Here is a 15,270-nt window from a genome sequence, read left to right on the forward strand (position 1 = left end):
CGGGAGGCCATCTCTTACAGAATTCTCCATCCACAGACATCAGCTGGTTCGCTCAGGCTGATTTCTTGGGAGCTGTGTTTAGCAGAATTCCCTGGTTATAAAAGTCCAGATTTTTCTCCAATGCCCAAATGCAAAAGCATAATTTCTCCTTCTGGGAGAGGATTATGCTGAAATTAGTGTTGCATAAATACCGTTACCTTTTCTGGTGAAAAACTCCTTGGAATATTTCCCCAACATAGCGTATTTTCGAGGAACTTTCCCCAGCAGTTCAATGATCAATGCTATGTGATCTGCATTGGGAAACATTGCCAGCAAAACAGAAACACACGACAGTTTAATCAGTACACTGCATGCAGACACTGCCACCGCCCGCGCAGACAGAAACAGAGAGCGACCTGAACAATCAAAAGCACTGGCTCTGCCCTTGTGGCCGGATGCAGGTGCCCGGATGCAGGCGCCCGGTGGAAGAGGGCACTGCAGAGGAGCTGATGCACAGCACAGGGCGACCATGGCACTGGGCCAAATGCAGTCTTCCCTCTCAACTTTTAAATCAGCACAGGAATTCTGCTGGGTTGTTTTTTAAATTTAGGAGAAATGCCTTTGTCACCATTAATGCTGCAATCAGCAGCTGTTATTCCGTTTCTGTCTGCATCGTGGCGCTTTTCAAAAAGAAGAGGTACTACCTCTGCGATTGAAGAATTCCCGAGAGTATTTTCCAGATAGAGCAAAGTGCCTCGGGATACTGCCTAGCAGCTCTATGATGTGGGCTATGTGGTCTATGGAGGAGAGAAAACAGGACATGGGAGTGGGAGGGGCAGAGGAAGGGTGGGGATAAAAGAAGAGGGAAAAAAATCGAAATTAGTGAAAACTCAGAAACAGATCCAAATCAACAATGTTTGCAGCACATCCATGCAGAGGCTTCTGGGACAGGCAGGCCTCAGGTACCACCTGGAGCATTACTAGCAACTGATGCCAGCTCACCCCAGGCCACCCCAGCATTGCAAACAACTAAGCATGGAGGTCTACAGATGGAATTCAAGTCAGAGTTCCCTGGTTTTCAACTCAGCTCCCAAAAAGGAGAGAAAGACAAACAGCAGCTCAGTGGGCAAAGGACCACAGAGATATGGAGAGGCTTCGGGGCTCGTAGGGCCGGGCCTCTCTTGACTGGCTGCACGTGGGGCTGGGGTGGCAGGAGGGAGGGTTCTCCGGGTGCTGCCCCTGCCTGGAGGCTCTGCCCATTCACTGCCACTGGGGGTGCTTCAAGCTCAAATGAATTAAAAAAAAAAAAAGCAAGCATCGGAATTTGGTATTTGAAAACCAGTACGTAGCTCTGTTTCAGTACAAACACAACAATACTCTCCAGAACTTCAGGACCCTCAAGAGACCCAGACTAAAGCATTTGGCAGGCACACTACTCACCTTCATCTCTGGAATAGTCCTCTCCAGAATGCGGCTCAAACAAATAATCTCCCGTTGCCAGCTCAAATGCCTAGGACACAACAGAGGGCATGCTAAGCACTTCAGAGACTGGCTCCCGAGTCACCAAGTGTTTCTCCTTGTGTAAGAGACCTACATTTTATAAGGATCTGTATCAAACCAAAGAACCACCTAAATGGGCCCAACACCAAATTTATTCTTCCTTCCAGAAATTTCAAAGATTCAGAAACAGTCTTACATCTCCTCTACTGAAGATGAAAGGGGCTAGGCACTCTCTTCATTTTGCGAGAGGCAAACTAGACACATCTGCGTGCCCACAAGCAGCTGTGAGGAGGCCTGGCCGGACCTCTGTCCTTGGCCCCTAATAGCAGCACAAGGACTCAGTTCAGGCCCAGGCCTGTCTGACACCCAAGCCAGCCTTCACCCAGGGGACTAGCCTGGCCCCTGGACAATGGGTGTTGCCGCTCTCTTAAAGCCGAGACCTCCAAATCTTAGTAAACCCAGGGGGCTACTTTCAGCATCTCCTCATCATTGCATTCATTTCTGACTCAACAAAAGGAACACCTAAAGCCTAAGAAGCCCCTCTTGCTCTGTCCCCTGGGGCCTGGAGAAACCAGATCACCATGCAATGCCTCCCAAGGAGGGCAAGGAAAGCTGGCTCCCTGGGTGACCACCGCCTGCTCCCAGCATACCAGTGTGGGGGAGGCCATTAGTCCCCACTTCCACCAGGTGTTCTCACACACACACACACACACACACACACACACACCCAGGACTATGAGTTTAATTTGGTAACAATATATAGATGGCAACTGCTATTGCTCTGATCAAGTAGATTTTAAAAACAAAACTAAACAGGATAAGCTAGATTCCATCTTTGGTTTTTACCATACTAACTTCTACTCTGTGTCAGCTCTTGCAGTTCTGAAAGGTGCTGGGGGTCTCACCCTCCACTGATGCCGGTGGATCCAGGACTATGGCGCTCCCCACACCACCAGGCACTACCATCCCAACTCCCAGCCTGGTGAGCTGTCACAGCACTGACCTACTCTCCTTCTGTCTTTGAGCACACGGCGGGGAAGGCACCCCCGGGAAGGCTTGTCTACCTGCACTGAGGCCTTCTCCCAGGACTCGACACAAACCCCGGGTTGGTGCTCTGAGCCCAGGACCACCAGTACATGAACTCAGGATCCCTGCCCAAGCCACACCTGAGTCTGAGAAGGCCCTGGCCATGTCAAGTCTCAGCACAGGGTAAGGTGCTGCCCCGGTGCTGCAGTGCCTGAGAATGTCCTCACCTGGGGCCTCCCCTCTCCACCTACTAAGCAGTAAAGACACTGGGCCAATGCCAGGTCAAGGTAAAAAACCTCACAGTTGGCTACAAGTCCAAGGGGAACAACTGGATTACAAACTGAATGGCGGGAAGAAATCTTCCTCACGTAGGACACAATCGATTTTATAACCATGTAAGAGGAAAAGGTGAAATGTTTTTTTTTTTTTAAATATTTTATTTATTTATTTTAGAGAGGGAAGGGAGGGAGGGAGGGAGGGGGAGAGAGAGAGAGAGAGGGAGAGGGAGAGAGAGAGAGGGAGGGAGGGAGAGAGAGACATCAATGTGCGGTTGCTGGGGGTATGGCCTGCAACCCAGGCATGTACCCTGGCTGGGAATCGAACCTGGGACACTTTGGTTCCCAGCCCGCACTCAATCCACTGAGCTACGCCAGCCAGGGCGAAAAGGTGAAATCTTAATGGGGAAAGACCCAAGGAGCTGCATGGCAAGATGCTCCCAGGAGAAGGCCGGCTGCTTGTTAACCCTTCCGGGGTGCTTGCTCACTGTTCTAATTAATCTTAAAAAATATTTCAGTCTAGCTGTACATATTTCATGCAGCCTAACATTAAGATATGTCAGCTGAGTATTCTTTGAAAGATGACCATTTTGATTAGCACCCACATATTTCCAAGGAAATCCTTAAGTCAAAAGAGCCTATCAATGAAATGGTTGAAAAGATAAAGGAAGAGAACAGGATGAAGGCTCCTATCATGTTATCCAGTCCTGGTTCTCCGCAGAGTAAGGAGATTTCCTTGACAAACAGGACAGGCATAAGGCGAACACACATGACCTCTGCTCTTTGCGACCTCCTTTCGTGCTGGCAGCTCTGAAGCCGTGAGAGAGGGCCCCCTTCCACTCAGTCAGTTACTCCCACTGCAACCTTGATAATTAGTATTTATTTTTAGTAATTGGGAAAGAACTTGGGATTCTTCCCTCTATACTTGACCTGATGCCCTCAGAGGGCCTTCCCTTGGACCAACCTCTGCTCTCAGATTCTGGGGAGGTCCCTTTATTGAAAAGCCCTCTCATGCTGAAGTGCCCTATTCTGAATAAATAAGGTCACCTATGAGTAATGTGACCAGTGCTAAAGAAGGTTCGTGAAATCTGTCAGACGGGCTTTTCTTGTTTCTATGGCACTCACTCTGGCTCACCACGGAGTCCATAAAAAGACACCTGCTCAGGGCCTCTGACACACAGATGCCACACAGATGACAGGAGCTGCCATCACCACCCATACAGAGTTATTACATCACATGCACTAGGCCTGGAGGGGCCCCGAAGCTTAAGAAAAGGAAAAAGATTCAACACCTGCTGTCTCCCAGTGACTCTGCCTCATTTTGTTGTCTTCCCCAAGGGAGGGAGCTCTGCTCGGGCAGCACTGGAGGCCCTTCTGGGGAGCAGGGCACTGCCACTGCAGTCTCCGGATGACCCGACTTGGGTGCAACACTCAGAGGGTGCTGGGCGTCATTCCAGTTTGGAATCATGAAGTTATATAACATACTGTTGTATTTTTAAACATTGATAAAAAGGTAGGGGCGGGGAAACACTGCCTCATCTTTACCAGGTTCTCTAGTTGGAACAAAGAGACTCCCAGCCATGACCTTCAGGGATAAGGGATGGAAGTGGGGAATGAAGGCTTGCCCCTTCCAGAAAAATTTCCCTTTTGACAAAAATTAAAAAATTTGACAAAATTTTAACAACTCTCATGAGCAGCCCTGGGAGCACTGAGGGAGCTTATGTTTAATTTCCCCGAGATTGTGGGTGTGGGGTGGAGAGCTGGTGAAAGGAGACAGTGAATGCGCTTCCTCAGGAGTCACTGATATTCACAGCAACAGCAGGAGCCCACAGGACCGGAAACCGTGTGGGGGCAGGTTCTCATCTAACTGAAGGCAGGACAGAGGCTCTGGTGCAACACTGCACTGACAGCTCCTCCACTGTCCTACTACATCTGAGATCTTGTCCTATTTTTCTGGTTATATCACCAAAATTTAACACCCCACATTACAGGCACAGGAAAGCAGAACTGAAAATGTTCTCAGAGTCTAATTCAGGGCGGCCCTGATATGGCCCCTTCTGTGTTGCTGGGGACAAGTGAGCCTTGAGCTCCCCACATCCCGAAGTGGAACATCTGTCCCCTGCAGCTCGAAGTGTTCAAAGTGTTCCCTCTCTCTACTGACTGCCCCTCCGGAGTCACACAGAGTGACTCTATTCCTCTCCACAGTAGTCTCTACATTCAAAGAAACCACCCCATTTCCACCAATTCTTTTAAACATTCTTTTCCATACCCAGTCACAGCAAGGACTTAGTTTTTGATACTTACTGAAAAACTTAAATTTTAAAATTATCTGTCAGAGCAGTGTGGGAAGAGAAAGGCACAGTATTTCAGTTCTACTTGGCCATATCTGTTGCCTCATGATGCTAATTTGAAAGACACAAAATACCTACTTTTTTCATATTATTTTAGCACTATTAATAATGCTTTTACTTTAGCATTAGAGGACTAACAATCCAGCAGAATCAGTTGTTATATTGGCCTTTGAATAACAGTATGTTTAATCATTCAGCATTTTTCAAATAAGACAAGTGCCAAGCTTCACACACATGCTTTTGTATTTTAACATCAAAAGAGAATTTGGGAAAAAATATGAAATAAGAGCAGAAAACACTACCCTTATCGACTCTCTCTCTCTCTCTCTCTCCTTTCCAACACAGGACTACAAAGCCCAGCCCATGAAGAGGAAAGTGCTGAACTGGCCAGGAAAGAGAAGCTGAAATGGGCTTGTGGAGGAAGGACCACTCATGCTCATCAATTCACACGAAAGAAGTGAGACAAAAGTGCACTGGTGGAGCCTGGGGAGAGTCTAGACACAACTACACATGTGTGATGCACAAAGACAGCAGTGAAGTGGACGACACACCGGGGCAGGCGGCATCCTGAGGCCCTGAGGAAAGATCGCTGTGTGCTCTGCGGGAGCAGACTCGGTCAGCGAAGCATATGCAGCTGCTGGTATTCCAAAGCGAATGGAGGGCCCACAGCAATAAGCCAGAATATTCTCTAGATTTCACTTCATAAAAGAAGAGAGATGAAACATTGGTAGATGGGTAATCCTTCCCTCTCGAATAAGGACATAAGGTCTGTCAGAGGATACCAGGAAGGACTACAGCCTTTCAGCCTCAGACAGTCACAGCTGTCTCATCTTCCTCTACAGCATCAGTGAAGGATGAAGCTGTGTGCAACCTGCAAGCTTTCAGGAACCAGAAGGCATGAGCTGAAGTCATTTTGCCACCACAGCAGAGGGTCTGGTTCTTAGGGACATGGGTGGCCTGCACAGGGCCTCAGGAAGAGATCATCTCTGACAAGACCAAACCAAAGCAAACCAACCCAAGGACATGCCTGAGAAGAGTTCTTCCAATTCCTGAGACACCCATAGCAGCAACTTTCCCCTCACCCATTCCATGGCAGACACCTTCCCAGTGAAAAGCTTCAGGCCACATGCATCGGTGAGGCCACCCCATCATGAGCACTCAAGTGATGAGCCTTTACAGGGAAGAAAGTGGCCACAGCCATTCTTACCATACACGCTGTGCTCCAAATGTCAGCAGGTGTACTGTAACCTGCTCCTATTAAAACCTCTATGGATCTATACTGCCGTGTCTGGATATCTTCGGTGAAGTGTTTATGCTGAAACGGAACAGACTCCATTACCTTGGAGAAACACACTAAAAAGGAAACAAAGTATCTTCTAATGCATGATCACAACCAAAATGTTTTAGAAAGAAACTTCTACTTACCACCCAACAAGCATTTCCCAGGTCAGCAATTTTAACTCTAATTTTATCGGCATTCCGTGGATCCAGGGGATTCACCAACAGGTCGGCTGCCCGGGTTTTTGCTGGCATGAGCAAACAGCAGGACGGTTAGTGCGTGGAATAAGTGGTTTGCGTGTGTGCACACGTTTGTTGGGCACAGAGCCTCCTTTTCTAGAAAAGTGAGGGCATGCTTATTTAGGCCTGGAATCCTGTAAGTTGAACTAAACAGAATGCAAGTCTGCAGTCTCCACCTCTGGAAAACATTGCACAGGAGGGAACAAACTGGGCCGTGCAGAGACCTCGAAGACACTGCCTTGCCCTTTTTCCTTTGTCCTTGATTCCTTCACCCCTTGGGTCAGCCCTGCCCTGCCCCCTTCTGTATGTTCCTAGCTGCTCACCTTACGAGAGCGCACTCCCTGACGGACCCCATCAGCTCATCTGTGCGTCAGTACACAAAATGTAACGGCAGAGAGCTCGCTGCCCGGGGTGGTCATCCCTTCCGAGAGACACACCCTTCATCCAGCACCCACACCCCTGTCCCTCCCTCTGCTTGGGTTGGCCTCAAGGGTTAGATGGTGGCCGATTTACAAACACAGATTAAACTAATCAATCCTGGTTTAGCTTTGAACAAGAAATATTTCAGGAGAGGTTTTATGAGACAGCTTGGTTCTTAAGGGCAAACCTCTGAGCTCCTTCACGATGGTCCTGTCAAATAAGCAGGCCCCTCCCAACCCCAGCAAGGCCCTGAGAGGGTCTCAGCAGCAGGCCAAGGGCCAGGCTGCTCAGGGTTCCTGGGACAAATAGCTTCCCGCACAAGTTCAGACCAGGCCTGCACCAAGTAGTTAACCAGGGGCCAAGAGACAAAGAAAAATAACTCCGTGAGGCCCAGACAGAAATCCTGAAGTTCACTTAGCGCCTTCATTGAACCTCAAACTGACCTACGAGCTCAGATTTTGGGAAAGGGTGAGATACACCCATGGCTTTGCTTTTAGAATTCTGAAGTGGTAGTTAAAGACTAAACAGAAAAGTCCACTCAATGCAGAACATTAAACACCCTTTTGTTCACTCAAAGCTGGGAACTGCTAAAACGAACCAAACTTCCTTTTGGCTACATCTGTGCTGTAGCGCTGCAGCACAGAAGGTGGCTGGCTCCTCTCACCCCATGAAGCAGGAAGGCCAGGCTGTGCTCACTGTTAGCAGGGCAGTGTGTAGACAAGGCACCCAGGACCCAGAGAACTGACACAGGTCCCCTGGAGGGGCCAGATGATGCAGAAAGAACTCTTGGTAACGTCTGGACCCTCTAGACCCCTCCCTCAGGCTGTGTGCATCAACCCAGGCTGGCCAGGCACACATGTTACCTTCTTGCTCTCTGCCCTATGTCCACTTCCCTCTTTGTAAAAAGACTGATCCACTATCAAAGGCCAGATAGGAGCTGAGAAGAAGAAACACAGAAAACTCAGAAATGAGAAGGAAAGTCCAGAGAGCCAGCCACACAAGGATGCAAAATGTACACGCTACATGGAGAATGGGTTGAGAAGAGAGTTCCAGGAGAAACATAAAAATGCTGACCCAATGGATAGATGGGCAGCAGGGAAAATGGCTAAATAAATCCTCATGCCATGTGATCAAGGAGAATCAGTAGGCAGGAAAGTGAAATTTGAGGATTATGGAACTGGATTCAAATCTAAGTTTCAACACTGACAAGTTTTAAGACTCTGGCAAATGACTTCAACTGTTTAAGACTCAGTAAAAGGCAGGAAGAGGAAGGGATCACTCCACTCTTCCCTCACCCCAACACACACACACACACACACACTCATTCTCGTGCTCGCTCACTCTCTCTCCTACACAGGAGAGCCAAGGCTGCTCAGCTGGCCAGCTCCCAAGGCTCTACATCAGCCAGACCACCCGCCTCCAAGGCTGAAGCGTCTCACTGGCCAGTGAAGGACCAACTCTCCCCTTCATGATATGCTATTATCCTCCTGGCTCAGGTTTGTAAACAGTGACCCACCTCACAAACGGCACTATGGAATTTACCTTAAAAATGTAATTGTCTAAGAACACAGAGAAAGTGGAAGAGAATTTGCCTGCATCTCTGACTTTCTTGTCTCGGTGTGATAATGACCTCTGCTAGGGTACTTGACTGCAACAGTCCAAAGAGCCCATTTAAACACAGGGACACTCGTGCCTGCTGCGGAATCTGACCAACATTATCTTTGCACCAAGGAGGGAGTGGAGAGTGGGAAGAGAGAGGTGAGGAGACCTCACTTCAGGAAGGGCTGAGGACCTTAAGTCATTTCTGATAAACCAGTCTCTAGGTGATGTTGTGTTCAACCCACATGAAGCCACTGCCCAGAGCAGTGAAACAGCCACCCTCGCTTATCTGCAAGGCACTACCCTAGGCCCGCACTGATACTCTGCAGTTTAAACATCCTTACGTGGGAGGCAGGAGTAGCCCCTCAACATGCACATTCAGCACAGGCCCAAGTAGCAAAACCAGAAGATTCAATGCCCAAATCTGACCCATTCATTCACCAAGTATTCACTGAGTCCATTCTTTGTTCCAGGTGCTGTCCTGGCCCTGGGAACAGTGTAAACAAGACATAAGAGGTTCCCCCACCACACCCCAAATACCCCAAATTAGGACACTCATGAACTGGCTGGGAATATGGGCAATTAAGTAATTACAATGACTCATACACCATGTCAGGTGGCTGTATATGCTGAAGAAAAACAAAGCAAAGAAATAAGATGGATAATGATGAGGGTGTTCAGGGAAGGTGTTTTCTGAGAAGGTATTCCTTGAGGAAAGGCCTGAATACAGGGGGGAATGGGGGGAGAAGCTCTGGGCAGAGAAGAGAGCAAGGATGAAGTGCACGGAGGCACAAACAAGCACACTGGTACTCTGGAGAAACTTGAGAAAGAAGCCAGTGTGGGAGGTGCAGAAGGAGCACAGGAGAGAGACAAAGGGGATGTTGGGAGAGAGGAGACGCAGCTGCCTGGGAACAGACTGGAGAGAGCTCATAAGCTTTAGGGAGCTCGCCTCTGGGTGCTATTCTAAGTGGGAATATACTGGAGATGGGGGTGGGAGGGAATGACAGAATGAGCTTTAAAAAGCTCTCTCTCTGAGCTGCTCTACAGAGAACAGCCTGGGAAGCAGGAGTCAAAGTGAGACGAGCAGGGAGCCTGTGTCACAGCAGCCTAGGCAAGGGCTAATGGTCACATGGGTCGCTAATGGTCACAAGCTTTATTTAGGAAAGGACTCAAAGTATACCAACATACTTGCAGGTAAGGCCAATAACACCACTCTGCTCCAGGGTCTTTGTCCTTCAGATGTGACAAGCCAGGATCCAGTCTAAGGCTCTAGCAGCTAATAATCTGAGAGGAATCTTGCTTCCTCTTCTCAGCCTTCAATGGCTACCAAATTACTCTAGGGAAAAGTGCACATTTTTCTAGCCTGGTATGTAAGTTCTTCCTCAATCTTCTTCTGGCCTGGTCTTTTCTTTAACTATTCCCTAATGTATACACTCTGCTGTAATGACAAGGATCTACACAGATTCTAAATAAAGCTTGTTTCTCTTGCCTCATATTCATATAATGCCAAGTGGCCATCTACCAGCCATCAGGCCACACCCTTTCTATGCTGGAGGATGCCCATGGTTATGAAACCACCAGGCTGAAACCAGGACTGAGTGCCTCCAAACAAACGAGTGGATCAGGAGGTCCTGTCCCTGCTATGTCCCTAGAACTTAACAATACAGAAAACATCTGCTTGCTAAGAGACTGGGATCAGTGAAAATAAACAGACCTCCTATTTCTCCCTGATTCATGCAACAGACAGGGTGCTGGGGACGGAATGTGTGTTGGACAGAATAAAACTTAGATTGTGAACAGAAAAAGGTGGGAGAAAGGGAAGAGTAGAAGAATATAACCAGCTATTACTGATTTGTTTGTTCATCACTCAACAAATATTTATCCTAGCATCACATGCTGAGGATATAAAGAGAAAAATACATAGCACTTTCAAAGAGTTTACATTCTAGTAAAGAGAAAGGTAATGGAAATGAATGACCACACTGTTAAGAAAGGTATGACCAGCGGAAAAAGAGGGGAAAGGGAACAGGCTGCTGGGGAACACAGGGAAGACTTGTGTTTGAGCTGCTACCTAGAAAAAAGATGAAAGTTTGCCAAAGGGATGGACAATGGATAAACAGGAGGAAGCATTCCAAGCCAGAGGAAGAGCATAAGCAAAGGTAGAGAAGCATGAGCAACCATGCCCTATGCACACAGATACTCTTTAGTATGTCTTGTAAATAAACCAGGAAGAGGCTATGCTATCCCTGGTGACCAAAAGTGTCAGAAGCAGTGTGATGGTAGTGTGAGAATAAAGAAGACACACACGGAGGTGAGTTCTTCCTTAGATGAACCTACGTCCCAGGTGAAAGCATCTTGTAAGTACCTTGAAAAAGTTCTGCTCACAGTAGAGGTAAACAGGATGAGAATATGTTTACTTGAGTTAAACAAACAAACAAACAAACAAACCCACATCTTTAGGATGATTCGCTACAGCCAATGAGTAGCAGAGGCAGCTCTGCAGGTCTCCCACCCACTACAATGAAAGGGGCTGCAAAACTGGTTGGGCAAGTGGCAGGGCTGGCTCATCAACAGACTCCCCATGGGTTATAAACACTCTTGTCAGCAGAGGAGGTCCCTGAGCTTTCCAGTGTGGGACAGAACAGAAGCCCGATGCCCAGTGCTTGCACTGGTAGAGATATGTCATGTGGCATTTGCTCCCAAGTAAGGGTTTGATGTAAGTCACCATCACATGTAAATCTCTGTCACTTCCTTTAAAATTTCAACAGCTGAGTCCTATAATCAGGAACAAGTATCCAAATAAAGACATCTCTTCCTCCATATAGACAAAGAGCAGGCATATACTTCCTTGAATAGAAATGAAACAAACCAAAAACCAAAAACTAAATGTTATACTACCAGATGGAAGTACAAATTATAAATTAAACTACACATTCTAGAAAGCTACAGGTGTTAAGTTCTTAGACTTGGAAGATTCTGCAAATGTATGATGTCACTAACTAAATACAGAAACAGTGAGAGATGCTCAGAAATGGGATCTGATATGCAGAGGGCAAGGAAAAGTAGCGCAGAATCTATTTTTCATACATATTCAAGAGTACAAAAGTATGAAAATGAAAATGGGTAGTACATACATATAAGGCTTTACCACCTCTAGCCAATTCACTTCACAGCATTTGTCAGGTGTGTGACAATCAGGCCACTGAAAGCAGATAACCTGATGGGGAGGGACACTTACTCTTTGGCAAATCCCCAGTGCTGGAGGCTGAAACCGTCCTGCTTCGGTCATGGGACGGACTGCTCTCTTCATGCTCAGTAAGTGGGGATCCCTCGGAAGGTGCAGAGCCACAAGCCACAGGTTCTAAGGGCCCAGAGAACAGTGATGTGGAAAACTCTGGAAACTGTGACTCAGGTATTTTATGTCGTCCATTTGGCAATTCCCCATTGAATTGTTCATAGGAGCTGCTATATGTGTAATCACTTTCTGCATTTGGCTCATCAAGGTTGTATTCCTCGGGATTTGGGCAATCTTCTTCATCATCGTCTTCATCATCCAGCTGCTGTTCCAGTAGGAATGGGCCATTCTCAATATGGCCATTGGTTTTGGGTGATTCAATCCATGTAGGATCTATATTCTCAAGTTCCTGTTCAACGTCTTCGTCTTTCTCAATGTTTTCTTTCTCAGCATCTTCTTTCTCTTCCTGATCCTCAGCTTCACCTTAAAAAGTTGATGAGTTAAGAATTAGGATTTATTACTCTCCTTAACACAGTGGCACAAAGCACTTATCTCCTTCAACAAGAGGTATTTCTGAATGTGCTTAACATTTGTACTACATAGCAAACACAGCCTGGCTCTCAGGATAATGTCCTCAGGTTTTCAAAATCTCATTTTTCATTTGTTAAACAACTGTTCTACTCTTATTAGAAAAAGTTAGTTTGGGAGGGAAATGACTATAGTAGCTCCACTTCCATTTCTACCATCTCCTCTACAATTTTCACAAAAGGTTTCCTGGGTACATTACTACTATTAAGTAAAAGTTTAATTAAAAAATAAAAGGCAATCATTAGTGTGACAGGGACATGGAGTTTCTTAAGATATTTTCCATTTTTAAAAAAACTTTTGAAATATTAACATATTTCTGGCATACATTTTACAAACGAACTACCAGACTGTTCTCCATATTCCCAAATAAGGAGTTAAAGAGAATCATCCTCATATCCCAAGCAACAGCACCAAGTCAACCTTGTGATGACCTGGGGGTGGGAGTGGGGTGAGTGCCCTATTAATGAAGCCCCTGGGCCCTCTCCACAGCCCCTCCTTAGGATTTCACTGACCACTGTCGCGTGCAGTCTCTCCCTCAGCAGCCTCCTCTAATCCTGCAGTTTTTAGTTTCACCTCTGGGCGGTATTCATCATCTTGCTCATTGGAAGGTACAGCTGATGTGACATTTTCTTCTATTATTTTCCTTTCAGCTTCGCGCTCCAGTTCTTCTATTTCCTGCAGGCGCTTTTCCAGTAACTCAGCCTGCCTTTTCTGTTTCTTTTTCAGTTTTTTCTTTTTGTTTTTAGAAATTTTTCCTATCTACAACATGTTAAGAAAATACCACAGGTCAGATTGCTTATTTTGAAAGCACTACACAATAATATTAAGTGCAGACAGCATGGCAAATGCTGATACAGTCTGTTTTTTCAGGTTTATTCAATTAAAATCACATGCGGGGACATGAGATCCACCTGGTAGCCAGGGTTACAATCAAACCAGAAAAAAGGAACCAGTGTAATATCAAATAATTGGGACTGGGACTGCTACTAGGTCTTGCCCTCACAGGGATATATAGCTTAATTCCACATGAGTCTTTTTCATTCGAACTCTGAGAGTAGCTGAATATGCAGGGATACTCTACCCTTTAAACAAGAAGCACCTCTTGGAGTTTTACATACTGCCGCCTGTATACGAAGTAACAACATCCCCTCTCCTTACTGTCTTAGCAAGCTGTCTGTCCAAAAAGAAATGCCTGATGAAACGTGCATTTTATTCACGGCTGGTCAACAGCACTATTTGTGTTTGGGTCTCACACACTGGGCTGTTATCAACTGCCAAGACTGCATGAATGTAAGAAATGAGCATATGAAGGAAAGGGAAAAAAAGCCATTTCAGTCTGCTTTCAGTCACAGCCATCTGACTCAGGAAGAGCGAGCCTCCAGTTCTCACAGACTCAATGATCAAAACGAGCTGCTGCAGGCACAGGAGAACCATGGGAAACGGCTTGGCAAGTCGCAGCCCTAGTTGAGCCGGGGGGCATCACTATTACAGCTCCCTCTTGTACTGGGACTTCCATTCCAAACTAAGGGCTGCTGGCAGCACTTGGAATTTTTGTACATTTCCTTTCAAATAATTTTGGTTCATAAAGCTCTTTTAAAAATTTGTAGGTGACCCATCAACTCAAGATATTCTATCCTCTTCTGGAACCAAGCCGAGTTTGGGTCTGTTGCAGTAGGATTTAATTCCAAGCAGCCTGCTTTGTTTGACTGGACTTACTGTTTTCACAGGACCAAAACATAGACAATGCTCTTTCATGCAGCTACTGGATGGAAAAAGACTAGAACAGCTTCAGAAATGCAGGTCATTGGGAAGCCAATGAGAAATAAGGTAAAGTGTTTCCAGAATAATCACACTTCAAACTCTACCTCTATTATCTCGCATCTCACCAGGCCTGGCCAAAAGCGCTCCAGAAAAGTATGTAAGGAAAATGTAAGTCAACTTGGACAACTCCACTTGGAACACTAAAGACCAGTTCAACTTATCAAAACAGTGTGTCTCACACACTCAAGGATACACATCATTTGCAAACATACTTGTCTTTTACATTAATATACACTAAGATATCTGTGATTGAAAAAGGGACCCAAAAAAAAAAAATGTACAACCAATTCCCCCAAACAACCCTTCAATGAAAAATTGTTACAGAAAGAAACAAACTATGTCAAAATTTGAAAAGTTCAATAATAAATAGGTGCTTTAAGTGTTAAGTACTTACAGGTTTCTGCTGTGGAGCGGTACTCACTAAAACAAAGTAAAACAAAATGACTGTTTAGAGGAAAATTGATACATATCTTTATGTAGGTAATTTGAATTGTAAGATGAAATAATTACAGTCTTTTAATGGCTATACAACTTCTCTAACTGTTAAATACGAGAGCTTGATTCAAAGAGACTTGAAGTATGTTAATCCAATTCAAAGAAATGACTGGTTCTTTAAAAGCATAGCAGTAATTGTTCAGTACAGACCATTTCTCTTATTTTTCTAAAATTAAATAACCATTGATTTCAAAAACAGCTATCCCAAAGCCCTGACTGATCACTTGAGAAAATGGAGAAGAGAACTCTTTGAATGAAATTTGTTTTATAAATAACGAAATAAACAATTTAGATGTACATCTATGTTTGAAAACTATTTAGCAAGTTTGTATAACTAAAGTAAATGAAATTCTGCAGTAAATATTCCAGAAATCAAATGACCAGACCATGCCAACCTCAAAAACTTGACAGACTATATGGTTCCATGATCTGAAAAAAAACACCCTGATGGTAGAAAAGAAGA

The 15,270-nt window shown here is 45.7% G+C and overlaps 1 protein-coding gene across 7 annotated transcripts in view; it reads right to left on the bottom strand.

The window, feature by feature from the left end:
• Positions 1–15,270, bottom strand: part of SRPK2 (SRSF protein kinase 2) — a 240,576-nt gene that overhangs the window by 9,618 nt on the left and 215,688 nt on the right. For 4 of the 7 annotated variants that reach the window (XM_036010741.1, XM_028525146.2, XM_036010744.1 and 1 more), the window contains 8 exons: positions 14,707–14,732; positions 13,004–13,250; positions 11,907–12,386; positions 6,557–6,657; positions 6,339–6,446; positions 1,420–1,489; positions 684–776; positions 198–290 (listed from right to left, as the gene is read on the bottom strand). In XM_036010741.1, coding sequence (XP_035866634.1) covers positions 198–290; positions 684–776; positions 1,420–1,489; positions 6,339–6,446; positions 6,557–6,657; positions 11,907–12,386; positions 13,004–13,250; positions 14,707–14,732 — 1,218 coding nt within the window. The remainder of the gene's footprint in view (positions 1–197; positions 291–683; positions 777–1,419; positions 1,490–6,338; positions 6,447–6,556; positions 6,658–11,906; positions 12,387–13,003; positions 13,251–14,706; positions 14,733–15,270) is intronic. The other 3 variants (XM_028525147.2, XM_028525150.2, XM_036010742.1) reach the window with 2 other exon arrangements.

Source organism: Phyllostomus discolor, chromosome 10, assembly GCF_004126475.2.
Source record: "Phyllostomus discolor isolate MPI-MPIP mPhyDis1 chromosome 10, mPhyDis1.pri.v3, whole genome shotgun sequence".
NCBI lineage: Eukaryota > Metazoa > Chordata > Mammalia > Chiroptera > Phyllostomidae > Phyllostomus > Phyllostomus discolor.